Raw genomic sequence first — 13,955 nt, 5'->3', positions numbered from 1 at the left:
GAACCACAGGATCCCAAATCCCTGCCAGGGAAAGGAGGAACCTACAGGAGGCTGACAAAACCCAAAATCCACACAGCATTTACCACTGACTGCTTAAATACTCTGATTTTCTCTTTTTGTCCTTAAGGAACTGCCAAAGGCTTTCTCTTCTACCTTATTTAGAAAGAAAAAAAGAAAATACTCTGATTTTCTCTCTTTGTCCTTAAGGAACAACCAAAGGCTTCCTCTTCTACTTTACTTAGAAGGAAAAAAATAAAATACTCTGATTTTCTCTCCCTTTTTCTTTCTTCCTCTTTTTTTCTTTTCTTTTTTTCCTTCTACTTTACTTAGAAGGAAAAAAAGGAAAATAGTCTGATTTTGTCTTCTTATCCTTAAGGAACTGCCACAGGTTTTCTCCTCTACTTTATTTAGAAAGAAAAAAAAATTAGAAGAAAATACTTTGATTTTCTCTCTTTGTCCTTAAGGAACTGCTGAAGGTTTTATTGTCTGCTTTATTTAGAAGGAAAAAAAAAAGAAGAGAAAAGAGAAGAGAGAGATGAGTGATCTGAGCAATAGTCCCAGTGAGTCATAGGCAGAAAATTTCAGTTCTTGAAAAGATCTGCAGTGCCTGAGGCAGGGACTGACAGCTCAGAGCTGCTGCCTTATGTTTATATTTTTATTTTATTAATATTTTTATTTTTATATTTTTCTTTTCTCTTATTTTCTCTCTTTTTCTTTCATCTTAAATGTTTATATTTTTATTTTTATTAATATCTTTATTTTTATATTTTTCTTTTCTCTCTTTATACGTCTCTTTTTCTTTTCTTTCTCAAATGCAAGTTGATAGAAGATCCTATGAATCACACAGAAAACATATAATTTTAAAACAAAGAAAACCCACAGTGGACTAAAATAGTTTTGTTTTTCCTGAATAACTTCTATCTCTTTGTGCTTCCTTCTGCAAACTTCCAGTTGAAAAAAAAAAAGTATTTTGCTGCAGATCTCGAAGTTTTCATTGTTCTCTCGAGGTGTTCCTCCTTGGTTACAGTTGCTTCATCTGACCTCATACTGTGTCATATCACAGATACATTCATTTCTCTTACATGTTTATATTTTTATTCCTATTTTTTTTTATATTTTTCTTCTCTCTCTTCCTTTCATCTTATATATTTTATTTTATTTCCATTTTATATTTTCTCTCTCTCTTCCTTTCATCTTATATATTTTATTTTATTTCCATTTTATATTTTCTCTCTCTCTTCCTTTCATCTTATATATTTTATTTCATTTCCATTTTTATTTTTGCTCTCTTTTTTTATGTCTCTTTTTCTTTTCTCTTACGTGGTTATATTTTTATTTCTATTTTTCATTTTGACATTTTTCTTTTCTCGTATTTTCTCTCTCTCCCTTTCACCTTATATGTCTATATTTTATTTCATTTGTATTTTTATTTTTGCTCTCTTTTTTATATGCATCTTTTTCTTTCCTCTTATATTTTAATATTTTTCTTTTATTTTCTCTCTCTCTTCCTTTCATCTTATATATTTTCTTCTATTTCTATTTTTTATTTTGGCTCTCTTTTTTTTTATGTCTCTTTTTATTTTCTATATTTCTTATATAGAAATATAGAAATATAATATATTATATAATATATATAATATATAATTTTATAATTTTACTTCTTATTTACTTATATAATTTTACTTCTATTTTTTTATTTTGACTTTTTTTTTTTTTTTTCCGCGCGGAAGGTTCTGGAAGGGAGGGAGCACTCACGGCTGGGAGTGGGCGGTCTCGTAGCGCTCGAAGGCGTGCGCCAGGTCGTGCTTGTTGTTCATGTAGCACTGCGTGCACAGGTCGTAGTCGAAGCACAGCTTGCACTTCCACCTCATGCCGCGGATGCCGTGCTTCTTGCAGCAGTCGCAGATGATGTTGGGGTGACGGACACCTGGGAGAGGGAAAGGGAATGGGAGATCCACACGAATTCCAGGGAAAATCAAGTTTTTAGAATCACCCTTCCGGCACTGCCAAAATGCCAAAGCCCTGCAGAAAAAGATCTTTGAGATCCACACAAATTCGAGGGGAAATCAGCATTTTAGAATCACCCCTTTGGCACTGCCAAAATGCCAAAGCCCTGCAGAAAAAGATCTTTGAGATCCACACAAATTCGAGGGGAAATCAGCATTTTAGAATCACCCCTTTGGCACTGCCAAAATGCCAAAGCCCTGCAGAAAAAGATCTTTGAGATCCACACAAATTCGAGGGGAAATCAGCATTTTAGAATCACCCCTTTGGCACTGCCAAAATGCCAAAGCCCTGCAGAAAAAGATCTTTGAGATCCACACAAATTCGAGGGGAAATCAGCATTTTAGAATCACCCCTTTGGCACTGCCAAAATGCCAAAGCCCTGCAGAAAAAGATCTTTGAGATCCACACAAATTCGAGGGGAAATCAGCATTTTAGAATCGCCCTTTTGGCACTGCCAAAATGCCAAAGCCCTGCAGAAAAAGATCTTTGAGATCCACAGGAATTCCAGGGAAAATCAAGTTTTTAGAACCACCCTTCCAGCATTGCAGAGTGCCAAACCCTTCTAGAAAAACATCTTTGAGATCCACAGGAATTCCAGGGAAAATCAAGCTTTCATAACCACCCTTCCAGCACTGCAGAATGCCAAACCCTGCCCCAGCAGAGCCTTTGCAGCGAGGGAAACAGGAATGTCCTGGCCATGGCCAGGTGGTGCCAAAGGCCGTCCCAGCACACGGGACAGGGACAGGAGGTGGCTGTGCCCCTGCTCCAGCAGAGCCTTTGCACACAGAGAAACATTACATTAAATTCTTTACAAATCACACAGACACGTACAAGCAAGGCTCTAAATTACTGCTGGGTTATTTTGCCACCAACAAATCCCAGCATCGCCGTGCAGGCAGCCAGCGGAGGCTGGCACAGGGGCCGTGGGGCAGGAATGGCAGTGCCAGGGGCTGTGCCCTGCTGTGCTCACCTATCTGGGCGTTGTCATAGAGCAGCAGGTCGTAGGCCCCCTGGAAGCCCGTGCGGTAGTTGGTCCTGTTGCCCTGATCCCACTGCACCACCACGGTCTTGTCGGGCGTGGTGGGGCTGCCCGTGCGGCCGATCTCCACCACGGTGCCCACGTTGCCCTCGCCGCTGTCCTGGCTGCCCCACTTCCAGTCCACTCCACGGACTACCCTCATCCCCACCTGCATGCTGGCATGGGGGTCCAGGTCCATGGATCTGCACGGCAAACCCTACGAGTGCTCCTGCAGAGGGGTCTCGGAGACGGGCGGGGTCAGCGGCAGCATGGTCAGCACACCTGGGAGGGAATAAAACAACACCAATTTAAGGGGTGATGCTCCACACATCACATCTCCCACCCAGAATGGTCTGCCTCCAGAAACAGCCTGACCTGTTGAGGAGATAAATCTGTTTTATTCGCTGTGAAAAACGCGTATTTTATGATTGGCTTTTGGCAAATATTCAAATGAATATCATATGTGTTATGTCAGAAAGTGATGCTGTATTAATTTTTTTGGCAGTCTGTTAAATATAGTTTTAGGTTATAACAAAACGTTAAAAAAAAACGATGCTGTGTAGGATACTTTTTTAAAGAAAGGACTTGTAGCGAGATAGCGGCCACAGGACACCTGAATCTTTCAGAGAAAGAGAATTTATTGCTCCATTATCAGAAGAAACTTCCTCCTGCCTCACTCAGCCATGAAGACAATGTCAGGATCCAGAGGAAGAAGCTGACACTGACCAGAGTAAATCCTGTATTTGAATGGAATTTATGCATCATGGATGAGGTGTACAAATTTGCAACAGGTTGTTGTTTTTAAGGGTTAATCCTCTGTTAACCTGTGTCCTTTTTCAGGCTTATTTTGCCCAGAAAGAGGTACCCAGACTGTCCATAACTCTTTGTTCTTATTGTCTCATATTGTCCTAATCCAAATTGTCCAGATTATTATTACTCTAATTAAACTGCTATTTTTATAACTATTTTATTATTATTAAACTTTGAACATTTTAAAAACAATTGATTCCCGTTTTTCACATTCAGAAATGGGATTCTCACAGCTTAAGCACTGATGGGAGTGATAGAAAAACTAACCAGGATTCCAAGGTTCATCAGCATCTGCAATAATATCAAAAAACTTCTTCCAGAGAGCTGTGCATGAAGGAAGAGAAGTGGGCAAGGAATCTACAAAATTCCAGTACCAGCCCTTGATTCCAAACTCAAGAATGAACATAGAGACTCAACAGCAGCAGAAAAAAGCAAGCACAGTCAATAAAATTGAAAGAAATGACCAAGAAAACACCAGCAGCAGGATTTTAGCAAGAAAAGTGAATTTCAGTCAATTTTTCAGGAAGTCTCCTCACATGCATCTCATCTTTTTACAGCACTGTCAAGTTTCACTTGCCCTTCAAGTCAGTTTTGGTTTTGATTTGAGGATACAGGAAGTTTTAAAATTTGAAAAAAGCATGTGCCTGTTTTCCCCAAGTCAGGGCAGCTTTTCAAAAACATGGTCAATGTCAGATTAATTTCAGTCCTTTCCTGTTATTTACCCACGAGCTACAGCAGGAACAGGGCAGGGCTGCTGCTCCACCTGCAATAAACCCAGCAGATTTAGGGCTGGGATCACTGAGACAGGGCCAGCCCTCCCGACTGTTGCCATGACAATGGCTGAATGAGGTGAACACCACACAGATGCAGCACATCCTCAATTCTGAATTCAATCAGATTCTTAAATCAAGCAGATTCTCAAATCCTTGTTTCTCTCTTTACCAGCACAAGACAGACAAGAGGAATGTGGGTTTCAAGATGTAGCATCCTTGGGTATCCCTGGATCTTCCTCCTGAGCTATCCACAACACCCAGATTTCCTCAAAAATTGAAAAAAAAAGGCCCAAGAGGATGCCAAGGGATGAAAAATGCAGATGGCACCAGCAGAGCTCCCCCAGTGCCAGGACACAGAGGGAGGGGAGCTGCTCCAGCCGAGGGGATGTGCTCAGCCCCAGCAGCAGCTCTGGGCCCTGGGATGTGCTGGCAACGCTGCCACCCACCAACAAAAACATCTGAAACCACCAAACCCTAAAAATAAACCCGTCCTCCAGCCAAACATCCCCTTTTGAATGCGTGGAGGAGTGGTTTGATGCAAAACCATAAAAAAAAAAATGTACATTTGCAGTGTGAGCCTGACCTGTGCTCAGCCTCAGCCTCTTCCTGTCCTCACTGCTGCGACATCCAAACACCTGGCACAGCAGGACAGCATCAAAGCCAGCTGTCCTTGTGAACTCCACATCATCCTCCCTCACCATCATCACTAAAAGTCACCCTGGGGACTCTTTCATTTGTTTTTGTGGGGGTGGATGTCACATTGCTGAGCTGGAGGTGCACCAGTGTTCACTGTCTTTGTGAGAGCAGGAATTATCAAAGAATATCCTTTGTGGCAGGAATTATCAAAGAACATCATTTGTGCCCCACAAAGAGCAGGAATTATCAAAGAATACCCTTTGTGCCCCACAAAGAGCAGGAGTTTTCAAAGAATATCCTTAATAAGCCCACATTTCCCTGCGCACCTTCCCACAAATTCTGGATGCTGCTGGAGCTCAGCTGCAGCCCTGTGGTGCTGAAATCCTTCAAAGGAGCTGCCAGTGCTGCAAAAAGCACCAGCAGCCCTTGCTGGCTGCCCTGAGGATGCCTTCCTAACCTGAATATTCCATTTTTTCACACAAGAAGGCACCGAGTGCATCCTGCACTCCCATCTCCTCCTCAGGGGAGATGCAGAACAGGAGGAAAAAGCTGCTCAAAATCTCAGCATTATTGACTTCCTAAGCGGGAATGTTTCACTCACTGAAGCAAATACTCCTCCCTTGATGCTGCCTGGGCTGTAATTATTCCAGGTGGAGCTGCCAGAAATAATTCAGAAAGGAAAACATCGGTTTCCCATGGGAATTTCAAGTAAGCACGAAGGAATAATCCAGATTTCTGAATCCTCATCTAACATTCTGACCTTGCCTGCTGTGACACAGGAAAGAGCAGCCTCTCAGTTTTAGGAAATCCCACTAAAAGTTAATTGGAAGAAAGGGAAATACTCCAGCTTTCAGCCCACAAAATTTAAGCTGCAGTAATTGTGGCAACTTTCTGCCAATATTTAAATATTTCAGCCCAATTTCCACCTGGTGGGAGGCAAAGGTTGCTGCTGGTGTGGCCCCACAGCAAACAGAAGCCAGTGCTGGAAGCAGCTGACAAAAATCATCGCCTGGTGATCACATTCTTTGAACAGCATGGTAAACAGAGGGTATGTTTAAAAGAAAAAAAGGAAAAAAAAAAAAGCTTTTTTTTCCCCTTTACACATATTTTGCAGTTTGAATTGTCTTATGGGGAATTGCTCTACTTTAAAGAGATTTGCCCATGCAGGAGATGCTTCCTCAGGTAATTTCAAATCACATATTTCTCCAAAATTCCCAATTTCCCCAATTGGTCAGCCCCCAAATCAGCCAGAATTACACTGAACATTTGAAAATAACACCACTGTCCATTTCTTATTCTTTTCATGCTCTTTGACTCTTCCAGTGCCATTAAATAAAGCCTTACCAAGTCAGTAGAAGGGCAGATTAATCAGCTACCACCACTGGAAAGCTTCAAGACTTAATTTTGCATATCCTCACATCAAAAATATCAACATAATTTTGGTGTCCTGGCTGAAAGGACACCAAATTAAAAATTTAATTCATATTGAATTTTAATTTTAATTCGATTCAAATTTTAATTCAATTCATATTGAATTAAAATCTGCTGGGTTTTAGCACTTTCTCCACTATTTCAAGACTTAATTTTGCATATCCTCACATCAAAAATATCAACATAATTTTGGTGTCCTGGCTGAATTAACCAGCTCATGTTGAATTAAAAACTGCTGGGTTTTAACACTTTCTCCACTATTTCAAGACTTAATTTTGCATATCCTCACATCAAAAATATCAACATAATTTTGGTGTCCTGGCTGAATTAACCAGCTCATGTTGAATTAAAAACTGCTGGGTTTTAACACTTTCTCCACTATTTCAAGACTTAATTTTGCATTCCCTACAGAAATAAGGCTCAGCAGGGTTTTTCCCTTCCCCTGACACAAATTTCACAGCTCAATGCACCATCAATTATTGTTCCCTACCTGCAAGGCAGAAATAAACACTTTTGTGTTGTTTAATAACACAACCAGGATCAAATACCTCTGCTCAAGGCTTTCAGCTGCTAAGTTTATTACCCAGGTTAGCATTCATGGCAAAAACCTGCAATTCACACAAATATAGTTGCTGTTAGAGAAAACAGAGCAGGAAAGCAGCAAAAGACACAGAAAATCAATATTTTTGACCACTACCATATGGTGAGTGCCTTGGAGCAGAGAAGCTGGGGCTGCCCCATCCCTGGAAGTGTCCAAGGCCAGCTTGCACAGGGCTTGGAGCAGGAAAATAGGATGGGATTTAATGTCCCTTCCAGCCTGGAATTCCAGGAGATTCCCCTGCAAAGCCTCAGTGACACTTTTCTTCCTTTCTCCTTATGCAATCAGGAATTTTGTTTGGTCTAAAATTGTGCAAAATGGCATCCCTGGCACAGGGGAGGGAGGCAGAGAGGAGCAGATGCTGCTTTTGTGGCTTAAATACCAACAGCAGATAAATGAAGCCATTTTAATGATTAAATCAGTCTGAGATGAAATTTAAAAATCAAATATGGGGCAGCTGCCACTGGTGAAACCAATGAATAAAAAAAAATAAAATCCTGAGTGAGGTGGAATCATTTCCAGGGCCCAAACCTCACGTGCTCCCAGAGTATATTTAACTGTATTACATAAACAGAATAAAGCAGGTGATTAATAATCCTCTGCTCAGGGATTAATATCTTGTCATTCCAGCAGGAGAGCAGGCACAGGCACATCCTGAAACACAAGGGAGGAAATGCTAAAAATAACCAGCCAGGCTCAGTCCCCACCAAGCATTTTATCTCTGCAATCAACACTTGGCCTTTACAAATGCCAGCCCATTGATCTGTTTTGCCCAAATTGCATTTTCCATTTCGTTTTTACACTGGTTGTGTTCTGGCACTGAGTTGTTTCTTTCCCTTTCAGTAATATTTGAGTGGTTCTCACTCTGCTTTTTCATCTGTTTCTTCACCTTGTTAAAGGATTGTAGGTCTAAAGGAAGGACCAACAAATTTATTAATATTCAGGAGCTTTGTGCAAACTCTTCATGGTTTCCTAAAAAATGGACATAAACCAGTAAATTTATTCATTTCACCTTGTTAAAGATGTAGCTCTAAAGGAAGCATCAGTAAATTCATTAATATTCAAGAGCTTTGTGCAAACTCTTCATTCCAGCGTTGTGGTTTCCTAAAAAATGGACATAAACCAGTAAATTTATTAATTTCACCTTGTAACTTTATTAATTTCACCTTGTAAATTTATTAATTTCACCTTGTTAAAGGATGTAGGTCTGAAGGAAGCACCAGTAAATTTATTAATATTCAGGAGCTTTGTGCAAACTCTTCATTCCAGCATTTATTAATTTCACCTTGTTAAAGGATGTAGGTCTGACGGAAGCACCAGTAAATTTATTAATATTCAGGAGCTTTGTGCAAACTCTTCATTCCAGCATTCTGGTTTCCTAAAAAATGGACATAAACCGGTAAATTTATTAATTTCACCTCGTTAAAGGATGTAGGTCTGACGGAAGCACCAGTAAATTTATTAATATTCAGGAGCTTTGTGCAAACTCTTCATTCCAGCATTCTGGTTTCCTAAAAAATGGACATAAACCGGTAAATTTATTAATTTCACCTCGTTAAAGGATGTAGGTCTGACGGAAGCACCAGTAAATTTATTAATATTCAGGAGCTTTGTGCAAACTCTTCATTCCATCACCTTGGTTTCCTAAAAAATGGACATAAACCTCAGAATAAATGATCTAAATAAATTATCTCCCACCTAAAGGTGGAAAAAGTGAGAGAGAAGTTACCCATCTTAAATTTCGGGTTCATTGTGTGTGAGTATGGCAAAAGCTGCAGTGGACACAAACACTGCACTGAGCTGGCCTTGAACCTTCAATTTAACTCAGATTTCAACCCCCCTGTGATGAGCACAGGCACAGGAAAGTGAACCCGCTCCAAAAATGTAACACTGATCCGCACTAAACCCCAGCTGGCTTTGTCACTGAGAGCTGGGCACCAAAAAGGGCTTTTTGTCAGCAGTGAGCACCAGAATTAATTAAACAGAGAGTGACAGCGATCGCCCCGGAGCAAAGACACAGCAGAGTGTTTTTCATGAATCAGCTCCCCGCTAACTGCAGGGCTAAACCATGGAATGAATCTGGATTGCACAATGGTCAATATTTGCTTTAAAGCACTGAAATGCAAACAGCACCTTTAGGAAACACCAGCAGAAACCACAAACAAGCTGTGGCACAGCACAGGGTTTGGCTGGGATTCCTTCATTTCCTTCCCTGCTCTGGGTTTGTGACCAAAACAGGGCTCACAGGGGGGTTAAACTGGGGCTGAACAATCCAAACCTCTCCTGGTTTTCCCACTGAGGCTGAGGGTGCACAGGAATTTGGAAAGGAGCACCCCGAGGTGCTCAGCAAAAAACAAAAAACAAAAAACGGGAGAAGAAATAGAAAAGGAGAATGTTTGGAGTCTCTTTGCTTCTCCAAATAATTCCTCACCTGAGGAATTCCTTAATTTCACCTTTCCAGTCCTGTTCCCTGCCTGCCAGGGTTAACCCACCCCACACAGCAAAGTGGAATATCTCCTGCCATCTCAGGGATGCTCAAAATTCACATTTCTACATCAACATCAATCAAACCCCACAAAAGCACAAGTTCTCCCTACCAGCTCCTGCTCCACAGGAGAACTTCAGGCTCCAAATTGCTGAGATCAGTGCTCGTGTGGCCAGTGGAGAATTGGAAGTGATTACAAGTGAAAGTTCACACTGGGCATCTCGTGGATCTCTCTTATTACATCCCATGAGATAACTGCTCATTGCTCATGATGAAATTTCCTTCTGGCTTTTGATGAACTGTGTTCTTTCCAGGAGGGAGGAAAAACAGCTCCAGCCATTTGCTTTAATTGGAGCTGACAGTTTGCAGATTTGAGCCTGGAGCCTTGAAAAAGCTCAGCAGCTGATGAGAATCCACTTTTTCCTCAATAGCAGATCTCTTGAGTTAAATTTATATCGCTTTACAACAAAAACAAATACTCCCTGCCCACACACACAAGCACTAGGTAATGTTGTTTAACGGAAAAAAAACCCCAATTATTTGCTAAGTTTGAATGAAGGTCTTTGCATAGAAAAAAAAAAGGAGAATGGTATTTAAACTTTTCCATGGAAGATCTCTGCGGGAAAGGAAAAAAACTCAATATTATTGCATTGAGTGATTCTTCTGCATTTCCTACTAGGAATCACCACCTCTTTTCTGGCCCTTGGCACTAAGAGGTCAACAATCAACCACTTGCATCCCTTTTTTCTATGCCCAGAACAGTGACAAAGCCACAATATTAAAAAAAAACCCGTTTAATAAAGTCAAACACAACCACCCAGGGCAGCTGGAAAATCTCCACTGCCCTAAGAAGAAGCTAACAGATCCATCAGGAAGGGTTTCAGTGCCCTTTATCATGCCTTGTGGAGAAGGATGGACTAGGTGGCCTCAGCAAAATCCCTTCCAGAACTATTTTCAATCATCTAGAAATAGAGGATCAGACAGAAACATATTCCAACAGTGAGAAATCTGTCTTGGCAGAGGATTTCAGCTGTGCTCTTCCTTGACATTGCTCTAATATATTTCTCAGAGGCAAGAAGACCATCTGGCCCTGAGCTGATGGTGTGGAGCCCTGGTAAAGCTCAGGTCTGCGTCTCTCTCGCACCAGCCATCAACTCCTATTTACCACTAAAATCTGATTTCAAGCATTTAAGAGTTCATAAATCCCCAATCTAATGACACGATTGCCTTGCCTGTCCATAAAGTCAGTAAGTGTCCCCCAAAAGTCATTCAGAAATCAAAATCCTGATTCACTGCAGGAGTGAAAAAATCAAGAGGAATTTAACTCTGATGTCCTGAGGGTCGAACAGTGGGGCTGAGGAAACACAGAGCTGCGGCTCACAGGTATTTAAACGCTGGGACCCTCAGCACTGGTGGCACAAAGGGATTATTAACAAAATCCTCTGAGTTCGGAACACAATTGTTCCTCCACCTCCAATTTTTCCAAAGGAAAAGCAGCTCCTTCAGCCTGGCACGAGGGAGCTGGAGCATAAAACCTGCTGGATCCCTGATGAGCCTTGATAGCTCATCCTCCCGACTTGAGATTCCCCTTCAGGCTCCCAGAAGGGTCAGCACTGCACTCCTGCCTGCTTGCAGCCTGCAACTTGCCCTTCGTGTGCTCGGAAAGCAGATCAGGAGCTTCAAACCTAATCTCTGCTGACATGCCTGTGGCCAGGCAGCCGTGTGGGAGCAGAACAAAGCGAGGAGGAGCTCTTGCTTCCTCACTCAATAAGGTTTGGGGGGCAGCACGTCCATCAGTTCACCTCCAGGTCTGTGCATTTCACAAATCCAAATATTTTCTCTGTGCTCTGGGGATTCTGGAGAATCCAAGAGCACCCTGCAGATGGGAAATGGAGCCTGAGGCACACGTGGGACTGGTGGCAGAGCCAGGAGCAAAGCTCATCCCAACTCCGAGCTCTGCTCTCCACGGCCTGGTCACGGGAAAAGAAGGAAATTTCAACCCCTAATTCCCTTGGGATTCCATCAGGGCATGTGGCTCAAGGTCTAGGATCAATCAGCTGAATATCCTGCCAGCACATCAATGGAACTTCGCTGATTCCATACTCCAAACTAAATTCTGGAGTGCTTTTCCTACGATCTTGGAAATTTCAAACACTACTACAGAGGGAAAATAAATCTTGAAATTCTGCAAATCTCCCACAAAACAACGGACTGCACTTTCTCTTTGTTTAAGGAGAATTCAAGGATCTCTCTCCCATCAGAGCTTCCGGGGAGAGTGTGTGGAAAGGTGAGAGAACACTGTATTACAATTCCGGCCCCTCCAAGAACACCCTTGACAAGCCATGAGCTAGAATCCCAGAAAAACAGCCAGAACTCAAACAGGACTCTCCATTCTCTCCCTCCCTGGAAAACAGGAACTGAAGGGAAAGGGCAGGACCAGAGCTGCCATTCAGCACAGCCCTGAATCCTGCCTGAGCCCAGGAGCACTCCTGGAGCAGGGATGATGAGCAAGGCAAACAGATTTGATGGGAACAGGCAGGGACAACACGACTGTCGTAGACATCCTTTTCACTAAAACCCTTTCTTTAAGATTTTTTCCTTCTGGGAAGCTGAAGCCCCAGAAACAAAAGGTAAACAATAATTATCTGCTGCTGTGGAATGCAACAGGGTGATCCAGATGAGTCTGGTGTAGATGTTTTAGTTCAGTGACCAGTCACAGCAGAGCTAGCTCTCGCAGTCTGTCAGAGAGAGCTGCCTTGTTATCATTCTTTCTTTCTATTCTATTCTTAGCTTAGCAAGCTTCTGAAAAGCTCTCCTGCTTTTTCTTTTTAGTATAGTTTTAATAGATGTATATATCATAAAATAATAAATCAAGCCTTCTGATAACAGAGTCAACCAGCTCGTCTCTTCCTTCACCCAAGACCCCTTGTGACAACCGTCACAAACACGACCTCAAAGCCTTCAACTCCAGAGAAACCACCAGCAGCAGCCTCTGCGAGCAGCAAAATCAAACCTGCACAAACACCAGGCAGGGGATGAGCTCCTTTCTGAGGCAGCAGCCACAGCTCTGAGCATTCTGTGCTCCTGGAGCCACCCACTTCCACATCAAGGCAGCTGAAAAAGCCATGGACATCCCTCTTCCCAAGAAAAAGGGAAGGAGACAACTGCAACCGCCACACTTACAGCACTCCCACGGGTTTGGTTTTTTTTTTCAGTTTCCCAGACGTTTGACAAAGTTTTAGAGGAAAAGGCATCCCAGTTCTTCCAAACAATCCCAGCAGTGCCCATCGCAGACCAAAGCAGGAGAATAACAGATTCCTCATGCACGAATTTGGCACAGGATTTTCGCAGCCACAGAGCTCCAAACATGCACTCAAAATAAATGTCAAAACATATGATGCTGTACGGCAAAATCAGAATAAGCAGAGAATTGTGCTGAGCCAAGCATCACACAAATATGAAGCTCCTTCTGATGGCAGTGACTCACAGAGCTGTGCTGTGCAAAGAGGAAGGCATGGGAAACACAATCACCTTTGTGAAGCCTAAAAAGGAAATAACTCTTCAATAAGACAGAGCCTGTGGTGATGCTGTTAAATGACAGTTTGTTAATAATGCTGCAGGCACCCTAAAGAACTCCTGCCCTTCCAGCACAGAATTAAATCAGTCTGAAAAACAAACACAAGGTACTGAGGATACAACAGTGGTAGAGCTGCGACTACACAGAGTTACCCAAATACTGCCCTGTAAGTCAAAAAAGAACTTTTTAAAGGAACCACCATGTGCCCAAAAGATGTCACCTGCTCCAGACACAAACCTAGACACCTACAACTCAGAGCAGAAAGCAAAGCTCAAAGCAAGGCAAGAACTTCTCCAGCTCTGGCAAGGCTGTGGAAGCTTCCCCTTTCACATCTCCATTATCTACTTGTCACACAGCATCATTCCCACCATAAAAATGGGGGATGTGGGTTATTTACAGCAGCTGCATCCCTTGGCAATTCACTCCTCCAGATCCTGAAACCATGAATGAAAAATTCAACAGGTAATCAAGCACGGAGGAAGGTCCTAGAAGGATGAACAACTGCATCATTCTTCACAGCAAGCAGTTTCAGGAAAGCAGGGAGTTGCTAAACAGAGGAGAAATAAAAATGGTCTCTCACTTGAGCCAAATACACTCCTCCTATAGCAACAGAGAAGTGC

The 13,955-nt window shown here is 42.3% G+C and overlaps 1 protein-coding gene across 1 annotated transcript in view; it reads right to left on the bottom strand.

The window, feature by feature from the left end:
* MIB2 (mindbomb E3 ubiquitin protein ligase 2) overlaps positions 1 to 13,955 on the bottom strand; it is a 43,945-nt gene that overhangs the window by 28,704 nt on the left and 1,286 nt on the right. The window contains 2 exon segments of the mRNA XM_031062510.1: positions 1,756 to 1,927; positions 2,978 to 3,307. Coding sequence (XP_030918370.1) covers positions 1,756 to 1,927; positions 2,978 to 3,224 — 419 coding nt within the window. The 5' untranslated portion in view covers positions 3,225 to 3,307.

Source organism: Geospiza fortis, unplaced genomic scaffold, assembly GCF_000277835.1.
Source record: "Geospiza fortis unplaced genomic scaffold, GeoFor_1.0 scaffold37, whole genome shotgun sequence".
Taxonomy (NCBI): Eukaryota; Metazoa; Chordata; class Aves; order Passeriformes; family Thraupidae; genus Geospiza; species Geospiza fortis.
The sequence above is the reverse complement of the archived record's forward strand: the minus strand, read 5'-3'. Positions and strand labels throughout refer to the sequence as shown.